The sequence below is a fragment of the Crinia signifera genome, chromosome 3 (assembly GCF_055691185.1).
Source record: "Crinia signifera chromosome 3, ASM5569118v1, whole genome shotgun sequence".
NCBI classification, from domain to species: Eukaryota; Metazoa; Chordata; class Amphibia; order Anura; family Myobatrachidae; genus Crinia; species Crinia signifera.
The window spans coordinates 106175886-106194990 of NC_139219.1; the positions used below are offsets into that span (position 1 = coordinate 106175886).

At 42.8% G+C, this 19105-nt stretch overlaps 1 protein-coding gene across 2 annotated transcripts in view; it reads left to right on the top strand.

The window, feature by feature from the left end:
• SYNJ2 (synaptojanin 2) overlaps positions 1-18570 on the top strand; it is a 145376-nt gene extending 126806 nt beyond the window's left edge. For both annotated transcript variants that reach the window (XM_083176346.1, XM_083176347.1), the window contains 4 exons: positions 6270-6334; positions 9255-9363; positions 11757-11941; positions 15357-18570. In XM_083176346.1, coding sequence (XP_083032472.1) covers positions 6270-6334; positions 9255-9363; positions 11757-11941; positions 15357-16418 — 1421 coding nt within the window. In that variant the 3' untranslated portion in view covers positions 16419-18570. The remainder of the gene's footprint in view (positions 1-6269; positions 6335-9254; positions 9364-11756; positions 11942-15356) is intronic.
• The last annotated feature ends 535 nt before the right edge of the window (positions 18571-19105 follow it).

The following is a 19105-nucleotide window of genomic DNA, read 5'->3' on the forward strand; positions in this document are numbered from 1 at the left end:
CAGCAGGCGCGGATATGTGACATCAATGTACATTTAACCACAAGCAGAACTCAGTCCTTGAACATTTAGCCTTACTAAGGTCCCAAACTCTGACGGATCATATAGAACAGAGATCAACATACATGTGATATATGTAAGGCACCTCCAAGCCAATTGACTTGTAGAACAATTTACCCCTGTGTTCTCACAGGTTAGCAAGAATATATATATATATATCTATATATATATATATATAGATATATATATATATATATTTTTATTTATTTTTTTTTTTTTTTTTTTTTCTCGTTATACTTGTCCTTTTACCCATCTTTCTCCCTTTCGCCCATCAACCTGTCTAGTAGAGGGTGAACAAATTTCCAGAGTGGAATCCAGATATGAGAATGATAGGAGATTAACTGCAATAGTTAACACTCAACAAAATCATCTCTTTAATAAATATTTTCTCACTTCTCTATCATTATTATTGTGACATATATGTTGAAAAAGTCGGGCACATGCCCAAGCATATCCCTATGTGTATGGTATTCTCCCAATGCACGTTATGTTCACCATAATATTCAGGTCTGAAACCATGCTATGTATAAAGGTCGCATGGAGGCTACACACCTGCAGATATGTGGTGTTTCCAGCACAGAATGAATGAATATACTGAGTGGAATTTAGATGCGAGAATGTTGTCCCTGTGGGGAGATTAACCGCAACAGTTAACACCTAACAAAATCTTAGTGCTTTGGTCATCTTCATCTTTCTAATAAACATTATTTCACCTGTTTATTATTACCATTGTGTGACACATATGTTGAAAAAGTCAGGCACATGCCTGTATATATCCTTATGTGCACGGTATTCCACCGATGCACGTTATGTTCACCATAAAATTCAGGTTTAAAATTATTGTGTGTACAAAAATTGCATGGAGGCTACACACCTGCAGATATGTGGTGTGTATGCCGTGCAGGAGAAGATTCAATCCAGCATCAGGATGCTGTTATGTTAGCATATCCCTATGTGTATGGTATTCTCCCAATGCACGTTATGTTCACCATAAGATTCAGGTCTGAAACCATGCTATGTATAAAGATTGCATGGAGGCTACATACCTGCAGATGTGTGGTGTTTCCAGCACAGAATGGAATTTAGATGTGAGAATGTTGTCCCTGTGGGGAGATTAACCGCAACAGTTAACATCTAACAAAATCTTAGTGCTTTGGTCATCTTCATCTTTCTGATAAACATTTTTCACTTGTTTATTATTACCACTGTGTGACACATATGTTGAAAAAGTCAGGCACATGCCTGTATATATCCTTATGTGCACGGTATTCCACCGATGCACGTTATGTTCACCATAAAATTCAGGTTTAAAATTATTGTGTGTACAAAAATTGCATGGAGGCTACACACCTGCAGATATGTGGTGTGTATGCCGTGCAGGAGAAGATTCAATCCAGCATTAGAATGTGGATTACCATACACACACCCACGGGATGAATGACCAATGAATGGGCGTATTGCACACACCCACCTGCAACACCTCATGTGAATCAATCATTAAGGCAGCAGGTATATAATGGGCTTCCGGGGACCTGCCAGGTTGGTCCTGATGAAGCTCTGTTTGCAAAGTGTACACTGACCTAACCCTCAGTGTGTTATTCCCTCTTCCCCTCCCCACTTATACTGCATTTTGATTGTGTCTAGTTTAATTTTTAGACCGAGTGAATGCCAGTCTCCACTGGGCTCACTAATTGTCTCAGGCTGCAGCGTGAGACGTCTGTGCTGCAGCTTGCTGTTTTACAGAGCTGGTGTTAAGTATGACGGCGTTGTATTTGGCACGTCGCCGCTCATCATAGTCTGTTTACTTTTGCCGCTACCTTGTATTTATTAGGAGCAGGCTATAAGACGGACAGCGTTGTACTTGACACGCTGCCGCCTGCCTTGCTCGCTGTGTATGAGCTTCCTCCTTACCTTCTAGAGCGGGCAATAACTCGGACGGCGCTGTATTTGACACGCCACTGCATGCCTTAGCTCTTGAAGGGTTAACCACCAGTGTATCATCTCTATACCCCCGGCTAACACGGGGTGCCAGAGGAGTGGCAATCCTCATTGGCTACCGCAGGCTGGGGAGATCTGCAGTCCCAATTGTATGGTGATTGCTCAGACACTGGTGTGCTTTTTGGAGGGGCCTCTGTAACTCCCTAATTAATACCACACTATCTGGGATTAATTGGTATATTGGTTACACAGTTTCCAAGCCATAGTGCTTAAGGTGATAGGCATTTCCAGATTTCTGGACACAACTCCAATCTGACAGGGCACATACAGTAAAGCATGTTGTACTCCCACAATACTAGTACTCACTGCCTGTCAGCACGGTTCTAATTAAAAAAGAAACACCGTTTGCAAACTCTTAAAGGGGACCACAGGGGAATTGGGCCACACTGAGTGAGGATAAATTTGCTTATCCTTTTTAATACACTGTCCGTGTTTTATGTTTCACTGTTTTGTCTATATTTCGCCTCTTTGTCTTTTAATATAAGTTAATAAAAGCTAAATTTTATGCTATTTTTCTCATGAGGTGCACCACACAGAAAGACATTTCCTTTTCTCCTTTTTGCTTGAAGTAAGGAAACTTTTTGTCCATGTGTCCTTGGTAATGTATTCTTACAGAGGCCTCAATAAAAATTGTTTTTGAAATAAGTTTCTGAAGATTGAGATGTTGGGGAGATACTTTAAGGGACAGTTTGCAGCAGTACATGCTAAATAGTATTTAGGATCAGCTAGGACATCCCTATGCACAGTCTGAATTCTTTGTGGCATGGATTCAACAAGGTGCTGGAAACATGGTTCCGGTTGATAGATCTACAGTGTGTAGATAGACAGTCAAACAGGTCTACCTCAAAGGTTAAAATGCAAATGGTCGACAGGGTCAAATTGTCAACTTGCAATCCTAGACACATGACAAGGTCGACATGATTTTCTCATGATTTGTTCTTATCTCATTATCCATGTCAGCGCAGTGGGAGAATATAATAGTGTCTGAGGGTACAAAAGTTCACTAATTGAGGGTCCATGCTGACAGTTGTTGACATTGACAAAAAAAAAACGGTACTTGTGTATTTTGGCGGCGCCCATCGCATCGCATACCATAACGCATGCGATGCGATGCGATTTCGTGCCATAGTGTACGATGGCATACAATTTTCAAATTGTATGCCATTGTACATGGCATACAATGCCATACGATGCGATGCGATTAAACATTGTATAAGCACCCTAACGCGTCCCCTGGCGGGCTTCACAGGTGTCCGCGGACACCTGTGAAGCCCGCCAGGGGACGCGTATACCTGTGAAGGTATCCGCGTCCGCTCGCCACGCTTCGGGCTCGGTGGCTCGCTGCGCTCGCCACACTTTCTATTCTCAACTCCACGCCGACGTGGATAGTGGGGGTATGAAAAGGTCGTAGGACGCGTACCGCCGCCCCTCGCGGGCTCGCTGCGCTCGCCACGCTTCGGGTTCACGCTTATAGTGGGGGGGGTGGCGTGGGGTTGCATTTAACATTGTAAGCACCCATTAGGGTGCTCAAAAGCACCCTTTAGGGTGCTTATACGATTTTTTATCGCATAGGGGGTCAAAATCGCGTCGCATCGCATGCCATCGGGTACATGGCATGCGATGCGATGCGTTCATCGAACGATGCTGAAATCGGGCGCCGCCAAAATACACAAGTACGTGTCAACCTTTTTGTGTGCCTACCTTATTCATGTAGACCAGTGGCGTAACTAGAGAGGGTGCAGGGGATGCAGTTGCTATGGGGCCCGGGGGCTCCCAAGGACCAGCAGTCCCCTGCACCCTCCTAACTTTTCTTTCTAGATATTTTTTTATGTAAGGGCAACGCAGGCAGAGGTGACATGCCACTTCCTGCGCAGCGTACAGGAGACCCGGCACACATCCAATGCGCTGACATATGGGATACCAGGCGTGCTGCCACATTGGATACCTGGCCAGTGCCACCCGCATTAGAGAGTGCCGCGTCTGGATCCCCAATGGGGCATTCTGGTGCTACATTACAAAGGGTAGACATGGCACTGCAGTTTAATGGGAGATGTTTGGTGAGTGATAGACCTTCCATTTGTAGTGTGTGTATGTGTGTGGGGGGGGGGCGACTATGACAAACTAAACATGCCTGTGAAACCCCTTGCTCTCCACCCTCCCCTCAATCCCCATTGCTTCCCCTCCCCCAGATATTATCCCCCCCCCTGCAATGTTCTAGTTACGCCCCTGATGTAGACTCTTGCCGTGTCAAACTCTTGACCCTGTTGACCTCTTGGGGTTGACCTATTGTCTATGTAGACACTACCTAATAATCCACACCCATGGAAACATTCTAGATTTTAGACCATGGCAGCAACTTCTCTCTGCACAAGTAACATCTGCCCCCCTGCAGTGCACATGGTTTTGTCCATCTAAGAAAGATTTTGTCAGAAAGAGTGAACTAGAATAAGGCCGATAGTAACAATAGGTAGGTTATGGCATTTAATTCTCAATTGGCGAATTGCCAGATTCGCTGTAAAATACGGCGAATCTGAGGCATTGAATACTGGCCTTTCTCATCAAAACATGACTTGAAGGGGCCCATGGTCCATCTAGATAGATTTATATTTTTAAGGTTTTATTTTTTTTTATTTGGTGTAAAAACAATCAGGAATTGTATTATCTGAAGGGGCATGCTATTTTACAGCACATGAATATATATTTAATTTTTTTTTTTTTATATTTTTTACACATAACAGCCAGCAGGGGGCCGAGAGCCGCTCAACACATACTCATATATTCACTGCTCCCGATCATTACATATGCACGATCGGGAGCAGTGCTAGCGGCCTCCTACCCAGTCCCCTGCTAGCTCTCCCGGGGGGCAGCTTGTGCTGCCTGGGTCCCGGGGAGCCCGCACCCCCCCAACATACATTCTGGAGTAGGGAGACTTCCATCTTCCTGCCTGCCGCTGTCCCCAGACTCCCTGCGGCGTCCGCTGCAGGGGTTAAGAATCGCCATCAGGGGCAACGATCCCCTGCGGCATTGAATAGTGTGACAGCGAGGGCTGGCAGCAAAGGCTCCTGCCCTCTAGAACACAGCGACAGTGCAGCGAATCCGGTCGGAATCTCTGCATTCAAAATCCAGACGCCGGAATCCCGACAAGGGAGGGATGTGGATCGCCCCCCTTGAGGGCTCGCTGCGCTCGCCACGCAGTGGGCCCGGTGCCTCGCTACACTCGGCACACTCATTTATTCTCCCTCTATGGGTGTCGTAGACACCCAAGGAGGGAGAAAGTGTCGGGATTTAATCTGTCGGGATTTTGAGCACCGGGATTCCGACCGCCGGGTTTCTAACTGCATCCCAGCCCGCATGGGCATATAATCACATAAATAACGAATGTTGATGTACATGTGAGTGGCCAGTTGATTTTTAACCTTTTCCCTGAATGTGGGTGTAATATGGTATCCCCTGTTGCCATATAATTGCAAGTAAGACACCCTAGGCCAGGGGTTGCCAAACCTGTCCTCAAGATCTACCAACGGTGCATGTTTTCCAGGTAACCTGCGGATGTATAGTAGGAATGAATGCAGCATGTTTTAAAATGTGACAGTTATTAATGACTACAGCTGTGCACCAGCTAGGTAACCTGGAAAACGTGGATCGTTGGTAGATCTCGAGGATAGGTTTGGCCACCCCTGCCCTAGGCATTTAAAACAACCGTTACGGCACCCAAACAACTGGTCTGTTGTTCCGAAGCTTTTTTAAACTGGGAAAGGTCAGTTTTCACAACTAGATCTTTATACTGCGGCTTTGCGTAATGCGGGTCTCTTTTAGAAACTTTAACTTAGGGTCAGAGGTTAACATATGCCACAATGCTTTAGCTCTTTTGCTGGTATGTACACTGTTCGTATTAAATGTTGCATGGTCCAAAATGCCAATAGCAAAAAGGTTGACATTCACAATGTTTCATAATATTCATGTTGACATTCTCAATGTTGAATTTCAGACTATATCGACATTCTGAAAGTCAGCATTTTATATCACACCCATAAACATGCCACTATACACAACAAGCAAGTTGATGCACAGCTCCAGACATATCAAATGCTATAGCTCATTTATTTGGTTATGCACATATATTATATAACAAACACAGTTTGGGGAAAAATTAGGAACAGTAAAATATATTGACTAATAATTTTGACTGATTGATTTAGCTTTTTTTTTTTCAGAAAACAACATTCCGACATCTGTTCAGCAAGCAGTTACACTACTTCCTGGCGCACCTGAGCATCCTGTAAGTCTGTAACTAAAAGGAGCAGTAAATCAGGACTTTGTAACCCTTATTTCAGAGATACAAAAATAGCATGCATGCAAAATACAGTGCTTGGGTTTCGTGATGTCATTCTCCTATTTTTACTAACATGTCATAATCTGTATGCGGCATTATAACATAATTAGGTGCTGTGTCTATCTATATACAGATTCAGAAAACTTTTGATTGACATTTACATAGTATGTAATTGAAATCTACAGCATACAAAACTATACATCTTTTTTTTCGATAGACATGATGTAGAAAATGAAAGCATGCTTTCAAGGAGGGTATTTAATCCCGGCTAAATTTTCTGGCCAGATGAAAAATCGGCAGTAACTCGCCCGTTTTTAAGTCCATTTTTGACAATGCTATTTCACCTTTTCTTGGGGGGGGGGGTCGAGATGGGAGAAAAAGGTCTGCAAAAACGGGCGAAAACAGCTGTGAATTTGCCAAAATATGTGAATTTGTGGCAATTTCTCAGATCCATGCTGTTTTAGCTGATGCTGGATTTTCGCTCGGGCGAAAAAGCAGCACTGGGATTGAATAGGGCGAGTTCAATTCACACAAAGAACAGGCAAAATTGACGATTTTTCACCTGACAAAAAATTAGCCCAGGATTGAAATACCTCCCTAAAAGTCTGGGATCATATAACAGGCTCTCTCATTTTGTATGCCACCCATACACAGTGCAATGTGCTCCATGCATTTTAAACTAGACTGCATCTAGTTCAAAATTCACGTGATATGCTAAAGCACCATGCATTTTGGACTAGTTCAAAAACCACGCGCAGCACATACTTTTTGTGCTTTGCAATCAATGTTAAACAAAAGCAGCTCTGCATAGAAAAGTTTCTAATGATGTAATCATTGAATGGGGCACTGCTTCTCTGCACGCGCTTACTTGGTTGCCTGGGGAATATCAGGGTGCACATTAGTCTTTGGAACTGCCTCAGAATCTGCACAACTAAAAGTGCAGATTTTTGGCACAAAGGGTATAAATGCAACTACACCATAGGTGCCGATTCTGTGGGTGCTTGAGGGCCCGAGCACCCACGGAAATTGATAAGCACCAACCCGCTCAGCAGTGGACCACCCACCCGTGTCCCACTGCGCTCCACATCCCTCGTCGCTGGCACAGATACTGTGTGGGCTTTTATGTATTTGGCACTGTGGGGGCATTGATGTTTTTGGCACTGTGGGGGGGATTTTTGTACCTGCACTATGTGGGCAGGGCCGGATTTGTCACTAGGCCCGTGAGGCACGGGCCTAGGGGCGGCACCTGTTATGGGCGGCAGCTGGCAGGCACCTGCTGTCACCCAGTCACACACTTTACAGAGCGGTCGCTTGCCGCCGCTCCGCAGTGCAAGGAGGAGCTCTCTAGCCTCCCTGCATCCTCCTCACAGCTATGCCTGTGCTCAGCAGCACTGCTGCTGCTGTCCGTCGGCTGCCGCTGTAACTGTCCCACTCTGGGCAGCAGCATCGGCACTGCAGCCTGAAGTTACTGTGACCCGTCCCTCCCTCCTTCCGTGCATGCAGGGCAGGCAGTGTGTCTTCCCTGCTCACACGCTGACAAGCTAAAACTCCGTCTCCGTCTCCCTGCACTGAGCTGTGAGCACTCAGGTTACGAGCCCTCCCTCCTCTCTTCATGCTGCACGGAATGTATCTGGAGCACTTTATCTGTTTGAATTTGCATACCTTCAATTAAACAGTAAGTGCTAATAAATTGGCATGTTAAAAAAAGTGTGTGCTTAGGTGTGTACCAGAGCTATTTATTGTGTGTTTCCAACGTATGTTGTTGGTGACTGAGTAATTTGTTTTCTATTATGCTGTGTATGTATATATGTATATATATATATTTATATATATATATATACATACATACATACATATATACATATACATACATACATACAACGCGGGTGCACATATACATACATGTATACATACATATGGGGGGGGGGGCGGGGGGGCAGCCAAAAATGTTGTGCCTAGGGGCGGCCTGACACATAAATTCGCCCCTGTATGTGGGCATTCATATTTGGCACTGTTGCTATAATTTGAATATTGAAAACAACTGTGCTTGCTGCGTAATATAAATCAGTATTATGTTGTGGCCAGGCCCCTTTCCCATGAAGCCACTCCCCTATATTTTTGGCTTGAGCACCCACCAGCAAAAACCTAAATCGGCACCTATGAACTACACAATGCTTTCTCCATTTCAATCAATCCATTTTATTCCAAATATTGGTGGGTTTAGCCTGATTTATGTCTTGAATCCCAAGCATATGAGACTTTATTACATGTGCCACAGTTGGATTTGATGGTTTTTATTACATTAGTCAGAGTGTACCTACAAAATGCACAGTAGATGTAAGCATGCAAAGTGTTTGCTTTTAAAAGTATAGCACAAGATTCAGTGGATGCCAGTAAATGGAAGTCCTTTTGCAGGATGATAATGGGGTGTGTCATGAGCTTTTCACTTTATGGTATCAACACCTGAGCCCCAATTACTGTACCTTGTCCCCTCACTTGGCTTTCATGTCAGATTCTTCTGTAAGATTAGGTGCAAAAGTAGGTGAATGACAGTCTTTGTCCTTCTGGAGGCAGATTGTGGTTATAACGCTAAATTTATTCCCCTCTATGGGGTTGATCCTATTAGGTGCGGAGGATTCGTACTTGCGAATCATCATGGCACCAGGCGCACTTTATGGCGGACTGAATTTGCACCTCCGAACAATTTTAAGCAAATTTGGCCCAGCGAAGGGTGCCGTTTTCAGCATTTTAACGGCACCCGAAAGGCAACTCGCACCCTCCGGCACTAATAGGATCGAGCCATTTGTATTTTGTAACTGTATTTGTGACTGTAAGTTGTAAAATGTTTATCCTGTATATTTTATAGCCAAAGGACAAAACTGGGATAAGCAAACCTTACAATGTGAAACAGATTAAGACTACTACTGCACAGGAAGCAGAAGAAACTATTAAGTGGTTAATGGATTCCAAAAAAGGTGAGACTTTATTTAACTTTAGTAGGTATATAAACATGCACACCTACAGTGACCGGAAAATAAGCGTGATCCATACCACAATACAATAATCATAATCCTTTTTTTATTTTAGAATTAAAAATGACATACAGCAAGTATAAATAAATTAATTCAGACATCCAAAAATGCATTAAGCAATTTATTTAATTGAAACTAAAAATGCTATGAGTGTTCAGAAATGGTTCATATTGTTTATCTATTGTATTATGTGGGTTTTTTTTCTCTGATCCAAAAAATAGTTTAATCTCCTTAACACAATTTGTAGTTAATTTAATATCTGAGAGGCCCCGGTCATACTGTATGTTATCAAATGCTCAGTTCATTCCAGTTCAGCCTGTCTTCTATACCATCAACTGGGTGTTGACTGCCGGATGTTAAGATATAACGATCAGTGGTTACTACCAGTTCTTTTTTCTCACACACATGCTCAGCAAGTTCTAAAGCCCTGTACACATGGGGCAATTTCTCCTAGCCTGCATACTGAGCATGCAAACTAGGGAAATCGCCTTTGTGCTTCCCGGCAGCTAGGTCGCCCATACACACGCAGCGATGTGCGTATGGGCAATCTGTGCTAGCCAGTGTTCTGGGTAGCACAGGTCGGCGATTTGACTAGATTTTGATTACATTTAGTCAAAATCTAGTCAGACGATGGCAACGCGTGGGGCCACACACCGCCATTGCTCGGAGGTACACGTACGGAACAATCCAGGCTTAATTTCTAAGCAATCTAGTCAGATTACTTAGAAACATCTTAAAATTGCTCCTCTACATAATGTATATCCAAGACACAAAATGCCGAAAACTGCTCCATGAGTTTTATATGGTCCTTTGTCTAGAATTGGCCCCTAATATGTGGGGGTTGGGATCTTTGGGCTACAGCAAGTTGGTTGACAAGCGTTGGGTCGACACCATTAGGTCGACATGGGTTTAGGTCGACAGGTCAATAGGTCGACACAAGCAATAGGTCGACAGTCAAAAGGTCAACATGGGGTTTTTCACTGTTTTTTTACCCGAATGTTGACAGTCGACATGGACACAGTTTCCAATGCACCGCATCCCCTCGCTTCGCTCACAATGCTTCGGGCACGGTGTCTCTTTGCACTCGGCACACTATTTTACTCTCCCACCACACCCGTAGTGGATAGTAGGGCGTGAAATACTGCCTGTCAGCACATGTTGGCTCAAAAAACAGTGAAAAACTCCGTCGACCTTTTGACTGTCGACCTAACCCCTGTCGATCGAATGCTTTTGTTGACCTAGAACCGTGTCGACCTAACTGTGTTGACCCAACGCTTTTCAACCAACTTGCTGTAGACCCAATGACCATAAACCATATGTGGATGCAGGTACAGGAAGGTTTGTTAGACAACAAATTAAGAGCCTGAATCTAAAAACTTCAGGTATCCTAATACACAACAACAGATGCAGAAAGTATAAAGAGTAAGCAGAGCGCATACAAAAGCTGGTTACTAGGCAATCCCCTGTTGTAATTCCTATGAGGAATTGTTTCACTTGTCAAAATATGTTTGTGTCACCCAGGTACATTGGCATGATACAGTGACATGATAGCCTTCTGCAGAAGTAATAATAGTACACACTTACATACGTTGACTAATCTAGGTTAGGAAATAGCTCTAAATTCAGTTTAATTATGAGCAAATAAGTAACATATATAATAACTAGTTACCAGCCTGTCAAAGTGATTGAACATCACAGTAATGTTTGTGCATGTGACTGTGCGCATGGAACGGGGCAATACTTGAATTGCTGTGTCCGCTGCCATCTAGTGGCCACTGTCATGCGCAACACTTAAATTCCACCCATAGAGGTGAGGAGCAGCATTACAATTATATCGGATGATAATAATAATAGCACATTTTTGCAAGAAGATATTTAAGCTCCTTTAATACCTAGATAAGCAAATCAGGGCTACCAGAACAGTTCTATTGTACAGAATCTCCATCCATAGTACACAGAACCATTAAACACTACTGTTCTTTCCTGCTTAGTTTGCTGCTGAGAAACTGGGGTTTGTGGTGTGGTGATGAAGTATTTTTTTTTTCCCAGAACCTCCTCATGATAGATGAGCTAATTAGTTGAAGATTCTGGGTCAGTCAGCACTATCTGATTCTCTGTGCTTTAATATACAGTACAGAGAGAGACACTGATAGTGCTTGGCTTTAATCAGTAGAAGTCATTTACAAGTAATTTCTCAAATTGGTATATTTATACCTTAGCCATCTGTACTAGACTCCCGCATGCTTTAATTGTGATAGTATGGTTTGACAGGCATGTTTTGAGTATTCATTTTCATGGAAATATATTGGTTTTAAGGCATTTTTTTATTTCTTCAGAAAAACAAGAGGAGGATGTAAAATCTGGTCTCTATCGCAATCAAAGTTTTTTCAAAGCAGAACCAAATATACCATATGAACATTCACTGGAGGCAGAAAAAGTGCTGACACCACAGCGACCTCCCCCAAAGGTGCCAAGTACAAGACCTACTCCACCCCAAAGAGCCGGAGTCAAATCTGATCCTGTACGTTGGCCTATCCAGACTTTTATATAAAACGTATAAAGCAGTTTTTCCTAAATAATTTCAAGGGTATGATTTTTACCAAATTAGCAAGGACCGTTATATATTCAGTTAATTATTTGATTACAAACTATTGTGTTTATTCTATGACAAATTTACATTTTTTTAGATAAGTTTGACAGTTTACTTAGTGTGTGTATATATATATATATATATTTTTTTTTTTTTTTTTGTAAAGTATATTTTATTTTACCAGAAATGGTAAATATTTTATACCATGGTACTTCCTCATCTTTGCGGCTACAGCTTACACCAGTTACGCAAGCCACTTTTAGAATAGCACCATTGTCCACTCACAAGCTTGCCACGCTTCAGGCTTGGTGTCTCGCTTCGCTCGCCACTACTTTTCTAAAGGTAATAGATGGTGCCGTGGACACAGGAGGGTGCTGTGGACCCAGGGTGGTGCGGGTTATGCTACGTAAGTTCCGTAGTGTAAGCTGTGGCCGCAAAGATGAGGAAGTACCCATATCATTTCTGGAAAGCTAAAATAGAAAATGTCTGTTCCATTTGATATCATTATGAGACTATCAATAAACAAAGGGAGTTTGAACCAGACACTGTAGGAGTCCTCTTGTGGGGTATTGCAGCACTATTCTGATGGCTGAAATTTTCATGTTGTCATTAGGATTGCTGCACTTACAGCATGATCGATTTGCAGGTTTGTATCTTGGCATGTCTGTCCACTGAAAACCAGAAGTTGGATGATAGTGGCAAACACCAGTATTGTACTCCATTTGTGGCAGCATGGAGGGGAGCCGGCCCGCTGCGTCTGGACCCCCTCCAGTGCATGGCAGCAGCCGCCAGCCAATCCTGGCTCGTGGACCAGTTGCCAATCAAAAGAAGGGGTGACTTTTTGAAACTATGGCATGAGCCAATCACGTCTTGCAGACCACCAGCCAATGAGATATTGCCAGGTGGCAGAGTCTCATTGGCTGGCAGTCTGCGATTGGCACTGATGCACAGTCAGAGCCAGTTTCAAAGAGAGGCCCCTTCTATTCACTGGCAGTCACCAGTCAGAGTGCAAGTCATGATTTGCTGGCGGCCCCTGTGGAATTGTTATCTGTACCTCTCCACCCCAGCACAAGAGCATTGTGAGGTAACAAGTGGTGGTGGGGGGAGTAAGAGGCAGGGGGGGGGGGATTTCCATAACCCCACTTATAAATTTACACTTCGAGCACTGGTCCTGTGTATATATTGTAAAAATTATACATTCAGTAATAATGTATAGGTATATCCCTTACTCTGCAAAAATCACACTGCCCAGTAAGAAAGAGCCATAGCAACATTTTTGGCCATGGTAGAAATGCTAGCACATATATCCTAATATTACTATATTTGGTAATAAAATAAATACTGTCTATCATTTCTGTATTGCAAAAATGGTACACAAAACCTAATTGGTTTCTATGGGGAACACCACCATTTAAATCTAATAATACTCACTATACAGTGAATAAAATATGCACAATATATATATATTTTATATAGATATATATTAAGCCTTTCAGGTCCAATGTCTAGTCAGGCTCAACAGCCCTAGCGCTAGTAGTAGATCCAATGGTGAGCCACTTTAAAATAAAAACATTAACATCATTCAACATTCAATGTAGGCCATTTTTTTTATTAAAAAAAAAAATTACAATTAAATGAAACATTTATACCAGACTGAATTTCAAAAACATATTTGGACTGCAAAGGGTTAACAAATCTGCCTGTGGGAGAAAGGATTATCTAAAAATATAAATAGACCTACTGTAGCATGATGCCATCGATGTGAATATATTCTTTGTTGTTCTATTGCATACAGTGCGATGTTACTGTTTTGGAATGTGATATTTTTTATTTTATTAAAAAAGGTTTGCTTTATCCCTTTGAGTGCCAACATCTCTGTGAGAAATGCACAAAATATCCGCTAAAAATGCCAGCGTCACTCACATTTTGTTATATAAATTCAAATAAAAATGTTGAGTAAAATAATTATATTTCCTATATAAGGTAAACATTAAATCATTACAGGTCATTATGATTGCTTGATCATTTTCACAGCTATTTTGACAAATTCACTTAGTACTCCAGGGGTTAATAATAATACAGCACATTGGCCCTTATTCTGATCGGTGCGGCCGGATCCGAATATGCGGGCAGGACCGTGCGTGCGAAACCCCGCCTTCCATACGGATCGCCAACTCCGTCCGTACGCGGTAAGAAGCTGGCCGAACGGACCGCACGTGTATTTTTCACGGAATACGCCTCCTCCATCTCAGGGAACCTCCCCCATCATTCGATGGTCGCAGACCATCGAATGCAGGACCGAGTGGTCCACCAGCTCCCGCAACCTCAGACCACACGGACATTTTTCCGTGCAAAAGCAGGGATCTGGGCGGGCAGCTGACATCCGGCGATGTCATATGTCCGCCCCCTACACGTGCGTCACGGCCGCATTACCATACGTACGCCCAGCATTTGCATGGGAACGCCCATGAAACGCGGGGCGTATGCATATGGTAATGAGCCCAAATAGCCCTTCACGCCCCTCTCCACCCCCTGTTCGGAGTGTTTACATTTGATGCGGGATTTGGCCGTACGCCCCGCTCGCACATGCGCAGAGACTCCTCTGCACATGCGCAGACACAAAACATCGGCGGACCGACCGCACGCGGACATTACCGCACCAGCCAGAATAAGGGCCATTGTTTGGAGCTATTTTACTAACAGCACTCTTATACATATGAAGTTGTGAAAAATCACACCCTACAATACATCTTATGTACTGTAGGGTGTGATTTATCACAACATATGTATAACACTTCTGTAGATTAATACCCCTTTCCCACTGCAGCTCTTAAACGGTAATTTGCCATTTTTTTTAGCCTTTTTAAACGGATAGAGCTGCAGTGGGAATGCTCCAGGTTGCTTTACCCGTTTAACAAATACCGGTATTTGTTAAACAGGTAAAAAGCAGTGTTTTTCCCGTTTTAAGAGCCGTTTTTTTGGCAGGGGGAAAGGGTATTTAGTAATAATAATAAAGGTTAAGAATATGATTGGCTGATGACTGTACACACCACATCCTGTGGGGCAAGAAAAGTCAATTTTAATAACAGCCCATGTTTACTATGGGTTTAAACGGGTTACTTTGTGGTTTAAATGGGTACAATGTGAATGTGACAAAAACTGTATTTAAATGGCAATTTACCATTTAGGAGCTGCAGTGGGAAAGGGTCTTTATGGCTCTTACCCATTTAAAGACCCGTTTACAAATACCGGGTCATTACCAGTTTAGGCAGTGAAAAAGCAGCATAAATATGTAAGTGGTTTGGTTATTTAATTTAATACTATTTCTTTCTTTCCTCTTCTAAAGTCTCTTCATCTAGAAAAGAACATAGAGCTACAACGGCTAACTGTGGATCACTTGCCACAAGTTCCTCCTAAACCAGTGAATCATGGGGGCCTCTCCGATTGTGTAAAACCTGAGAGATTGGCACCAAGGGTTCCTTCAAAAGTGAAACCGGAGTCTTGTGTGAATTCAGCAGATCCAGAAACACTCCCAAATGTTAATCTGTTACCTACACCAGGCCTGGGAAATAATATACTTGCAACATTGGATTCTACTGAAGAGCAAGTGAATACAAGGAACCACTCATTAAATAAAACAGAACTGGATATAGAATCTACAGGTTTAGAAAATGCACTTGACATTACCACAGTACCTGAGCCAGTTCCTATTGTGACTCTGAACACTGGGAAATTTCCAGCTGCTCCTTCAGCCTTTGAGCCACAGTCGCAGTTATGTACTACTAGTTCAACAAATTCCTCACCTGTACCTTTGATACCTAAAAAAGAGCACAAGGTAAATATTATAGACTCTACTGATGTTCCAAGAATGCGTCCAGTACCCAAGCCAAGAATATTACCACCTTTTCAGATTGTAAAACCTCAAGAAATAATTAAGAGTGATGAGATAACTTCTACTACTAAAACTACCAATTCAGTTGAGGAGATGTCAAACAATAATTCTTTACTCCCAGCAATTCCCCCACGGAGAAAGAAGTCTGCTCCTGCAGCTTTCCACCTCCAGGTGTTACAAAGTAACAAAAGTTTGTTTCAGGTTGATATGACGTCAAATACTAATAACAACAATAGTTCAAGTGGTGGATGTTTAATGAACATATATTCTGATTTTTGTAACCCTGCAAGCACAGATGATGATGTTGATCCATCCTCTCGCCTTCCTAAACCACTAGAGCCACAAAGAAGCTGGTCTTCTGAACAAATGAATTTGTTAGATTTTGATGCAAAGAGAATTCAACCAGCAAACACTGGCGCTTCCACAGAGCCCTTTACTGGTAACTGGTCAATATTTCAAGATGAGGAAAAAAGTGAGAATACGATTTCCAAGGGGAATTGTGAGTCCCCATGGTGATTGCAAAATAACTTAAAAGTACTTTCACGCAATTGCATTGTGTTTCTTCCATGAGATTGCCTATACTGTAGTATTCGTTTTTCTGCAGGCATACAGAGCGTTACGCAATGGTTTCTATACACAGGTAATCAAGACCAGTGCTACACTAGGGGCCTTATTCTGGTTGGAGCGGCCAAACGTGCATACGTTCCAAAACAACGTCTGCTATCCGTACGCGGCCGTTGGGGTTAAGTCCACCCACAACTCAGCCGCATACGTACGGGCAGAAACAACGTCGAAGGGGAGTGGCGTACAAATGTGCGTACGCCAACGTACACGGACGGGCCAGCCCTTACACTCCGACAACTGGCGTACAATTGAGCGTACACCACCGTTTACGGACGTCTCTCGGCCGTCTTCCCACCGACTTCTTGCGGAAATCTGAGCGTACGCCAGCTTGCACGGACGGGTCCCTATTGTTTTCAATAGAAAAGTCAGCTTATGTCACCGCTCGTGAGAGTGAGCGTCCGTGTACGCTGACATACCCTTCACATATATGGACCTGCAAATCTTGCCTTTCAACTATAATTATGAAAATTAATTAATTGATTGAATTAATTAATGTGCAAAATAGTGGGCATGGGCTTAAAACATTGCTGAAACATCCTTTGTAGGTGTTAGATGTGGTTTATGTTATTGTATCCTAAATACAAAACCTATGTTTGTATTAGAGTGAACACGTTGACACATGTCGACTTGTGTAGATTGAGTGTGCTACTGTGTAAAGTCTATGAAAGCACGTAGTGAATGTGTATAACTGTTTAGCAAATACCTACCTTAGCATATATAAGCAGGTCTTAAAAAGAATCTTACCTTAAATTAAACAAACCTTTAAATGTAGAGAAGTATAGAAAGATAAGCTTCCAATGTGTTTGAGTGCTGTGTGTGGCTTGCAGGTAGTGAAATCATGGTTTGGACTTAATAGACTGCAGCATTGGTTATTACATTCAGGTGTATGTGTTTGGTAGTAATCAGCGTAAATTAGCATATCCAGGCGCACGCTGGCATGCGGTATCTGTAGGGGTGGTTTGAGATGGCGGTTGGCGGCCGCCTGTTTTGTGTCCGAAATGAACGGTGCCTTAGTCGATCGTGCGGTAGTAGCACCGCTCATTTTTGGTGCACACCCCCGTGTACGCCCATATTTACGCCCATTTTCCCTCATTATTTCGGCCGCTCCCCTCTTCACGCCCCTATGCCGCCCCCAATGCCCGTACACTCGCGTATAGGTTTTTTCGCACGTTAAGGCCCGTCCGTAAGCGTTTTGGGGTGTTCGCGCCTGCGCATTAGCGAATGTACGCATGCGCAGATCATAAAAAAGCCCGGGACGTACGCGTACGGCCCGGCCGCTCCAACCAGAATAAGGCCCTAGGTAACAATATAACTCCACTCAACTAAGGCAATAATCCTTCCACCAGCTCACTATGCCAACAATAATTCAAATGTATTTCTATATTACTTATGCAGTCTTTTTAAATGACTTCCAATCAGATGTTTTGTGAAATTGTGGTCTTCATAAAGTGTCAGTCCATATCAGGGTTGCTGGAGCTAGGAAACTTCCAAAAAGCACACGCTTATTTTACTGCTTCGGTCTGTGTTACGTATGCTGTGCACACTGCTGATCATTTCCATTTACCAATTTAAGCTATACAAGTAGCTTTTATAGATACCATTCCAGAATATCCTATTCATACAAAGACTTAGTGCTGTTATTTTATTGCAGTGTGTTAAAGCACAGAATGTACCCAATGATCTTTTCTATTACTCAAATTTTGTGAAGGTTCGTAAACCCTAGAGGAAAAGATCATTTATATGAGAAAATATTACTAGGCCCAAATCTACCAATAGATAGCTTAAAACAGGGGTTCTCAAACTCGGTTCTCAGGACGCCACACAGTTCACGGTTTCCAGGACACTCGACAGGTGCACAGGTGCATTCATTACTCATTGACACATTTTAATCGATCCACAGGTGTAGCTAATTATTTCACTTGTGATTCTCTGAGGAGACCTGCACAACATGCACTGTGTGGGGTCCTGACGAACAAGAATGAGAACCGGTGGCTTAAAATATAAATGTATTTGTTGTATTTTCTCAATAAAAGATATTCACAAGTCTGTTTGTCACTGTGTGTCGTTTTCCCAACTTTACTATACTATAATTCTTCGACTGGAAAGAGTCATTTGGATTTCGGTGTAATGGCTCTTGTACAATATACTTAATCCTGTTCTTAAATGCTGGTAATGCATTGTCAGATCAAATGTCTTGTCAGACCAACAGATATTTTATGTAAGAGTTTAAATCCTCTCCGATATCGTGGCCATACACTGTGAGATCTGTTTTGCTCCCTCAAGGAAGAGGCACATCCTCATTTTGGTCCCTGTGAAGGAACAGGAGAAAAATGTCAGTCAGTGGGCTACGGCCACCACCTAGAAAGGCAGACATTTTCCATAAACCCCTTGTAATGTAGGATTTAAAATCACTGTACAACGCTAGAGATGTTCGGGGTCTATGTACTGTATTAAGCCTTTGATGGAGTTAAAAGTACCAGCCGATCGGCTAATACAATGTTACAGGCTGTATTAGATCAAGTACCAGCCAATCTGCTACTTTCATCTTTCAAAGTCCACTTTGTGTCTTTTTCAAGGCT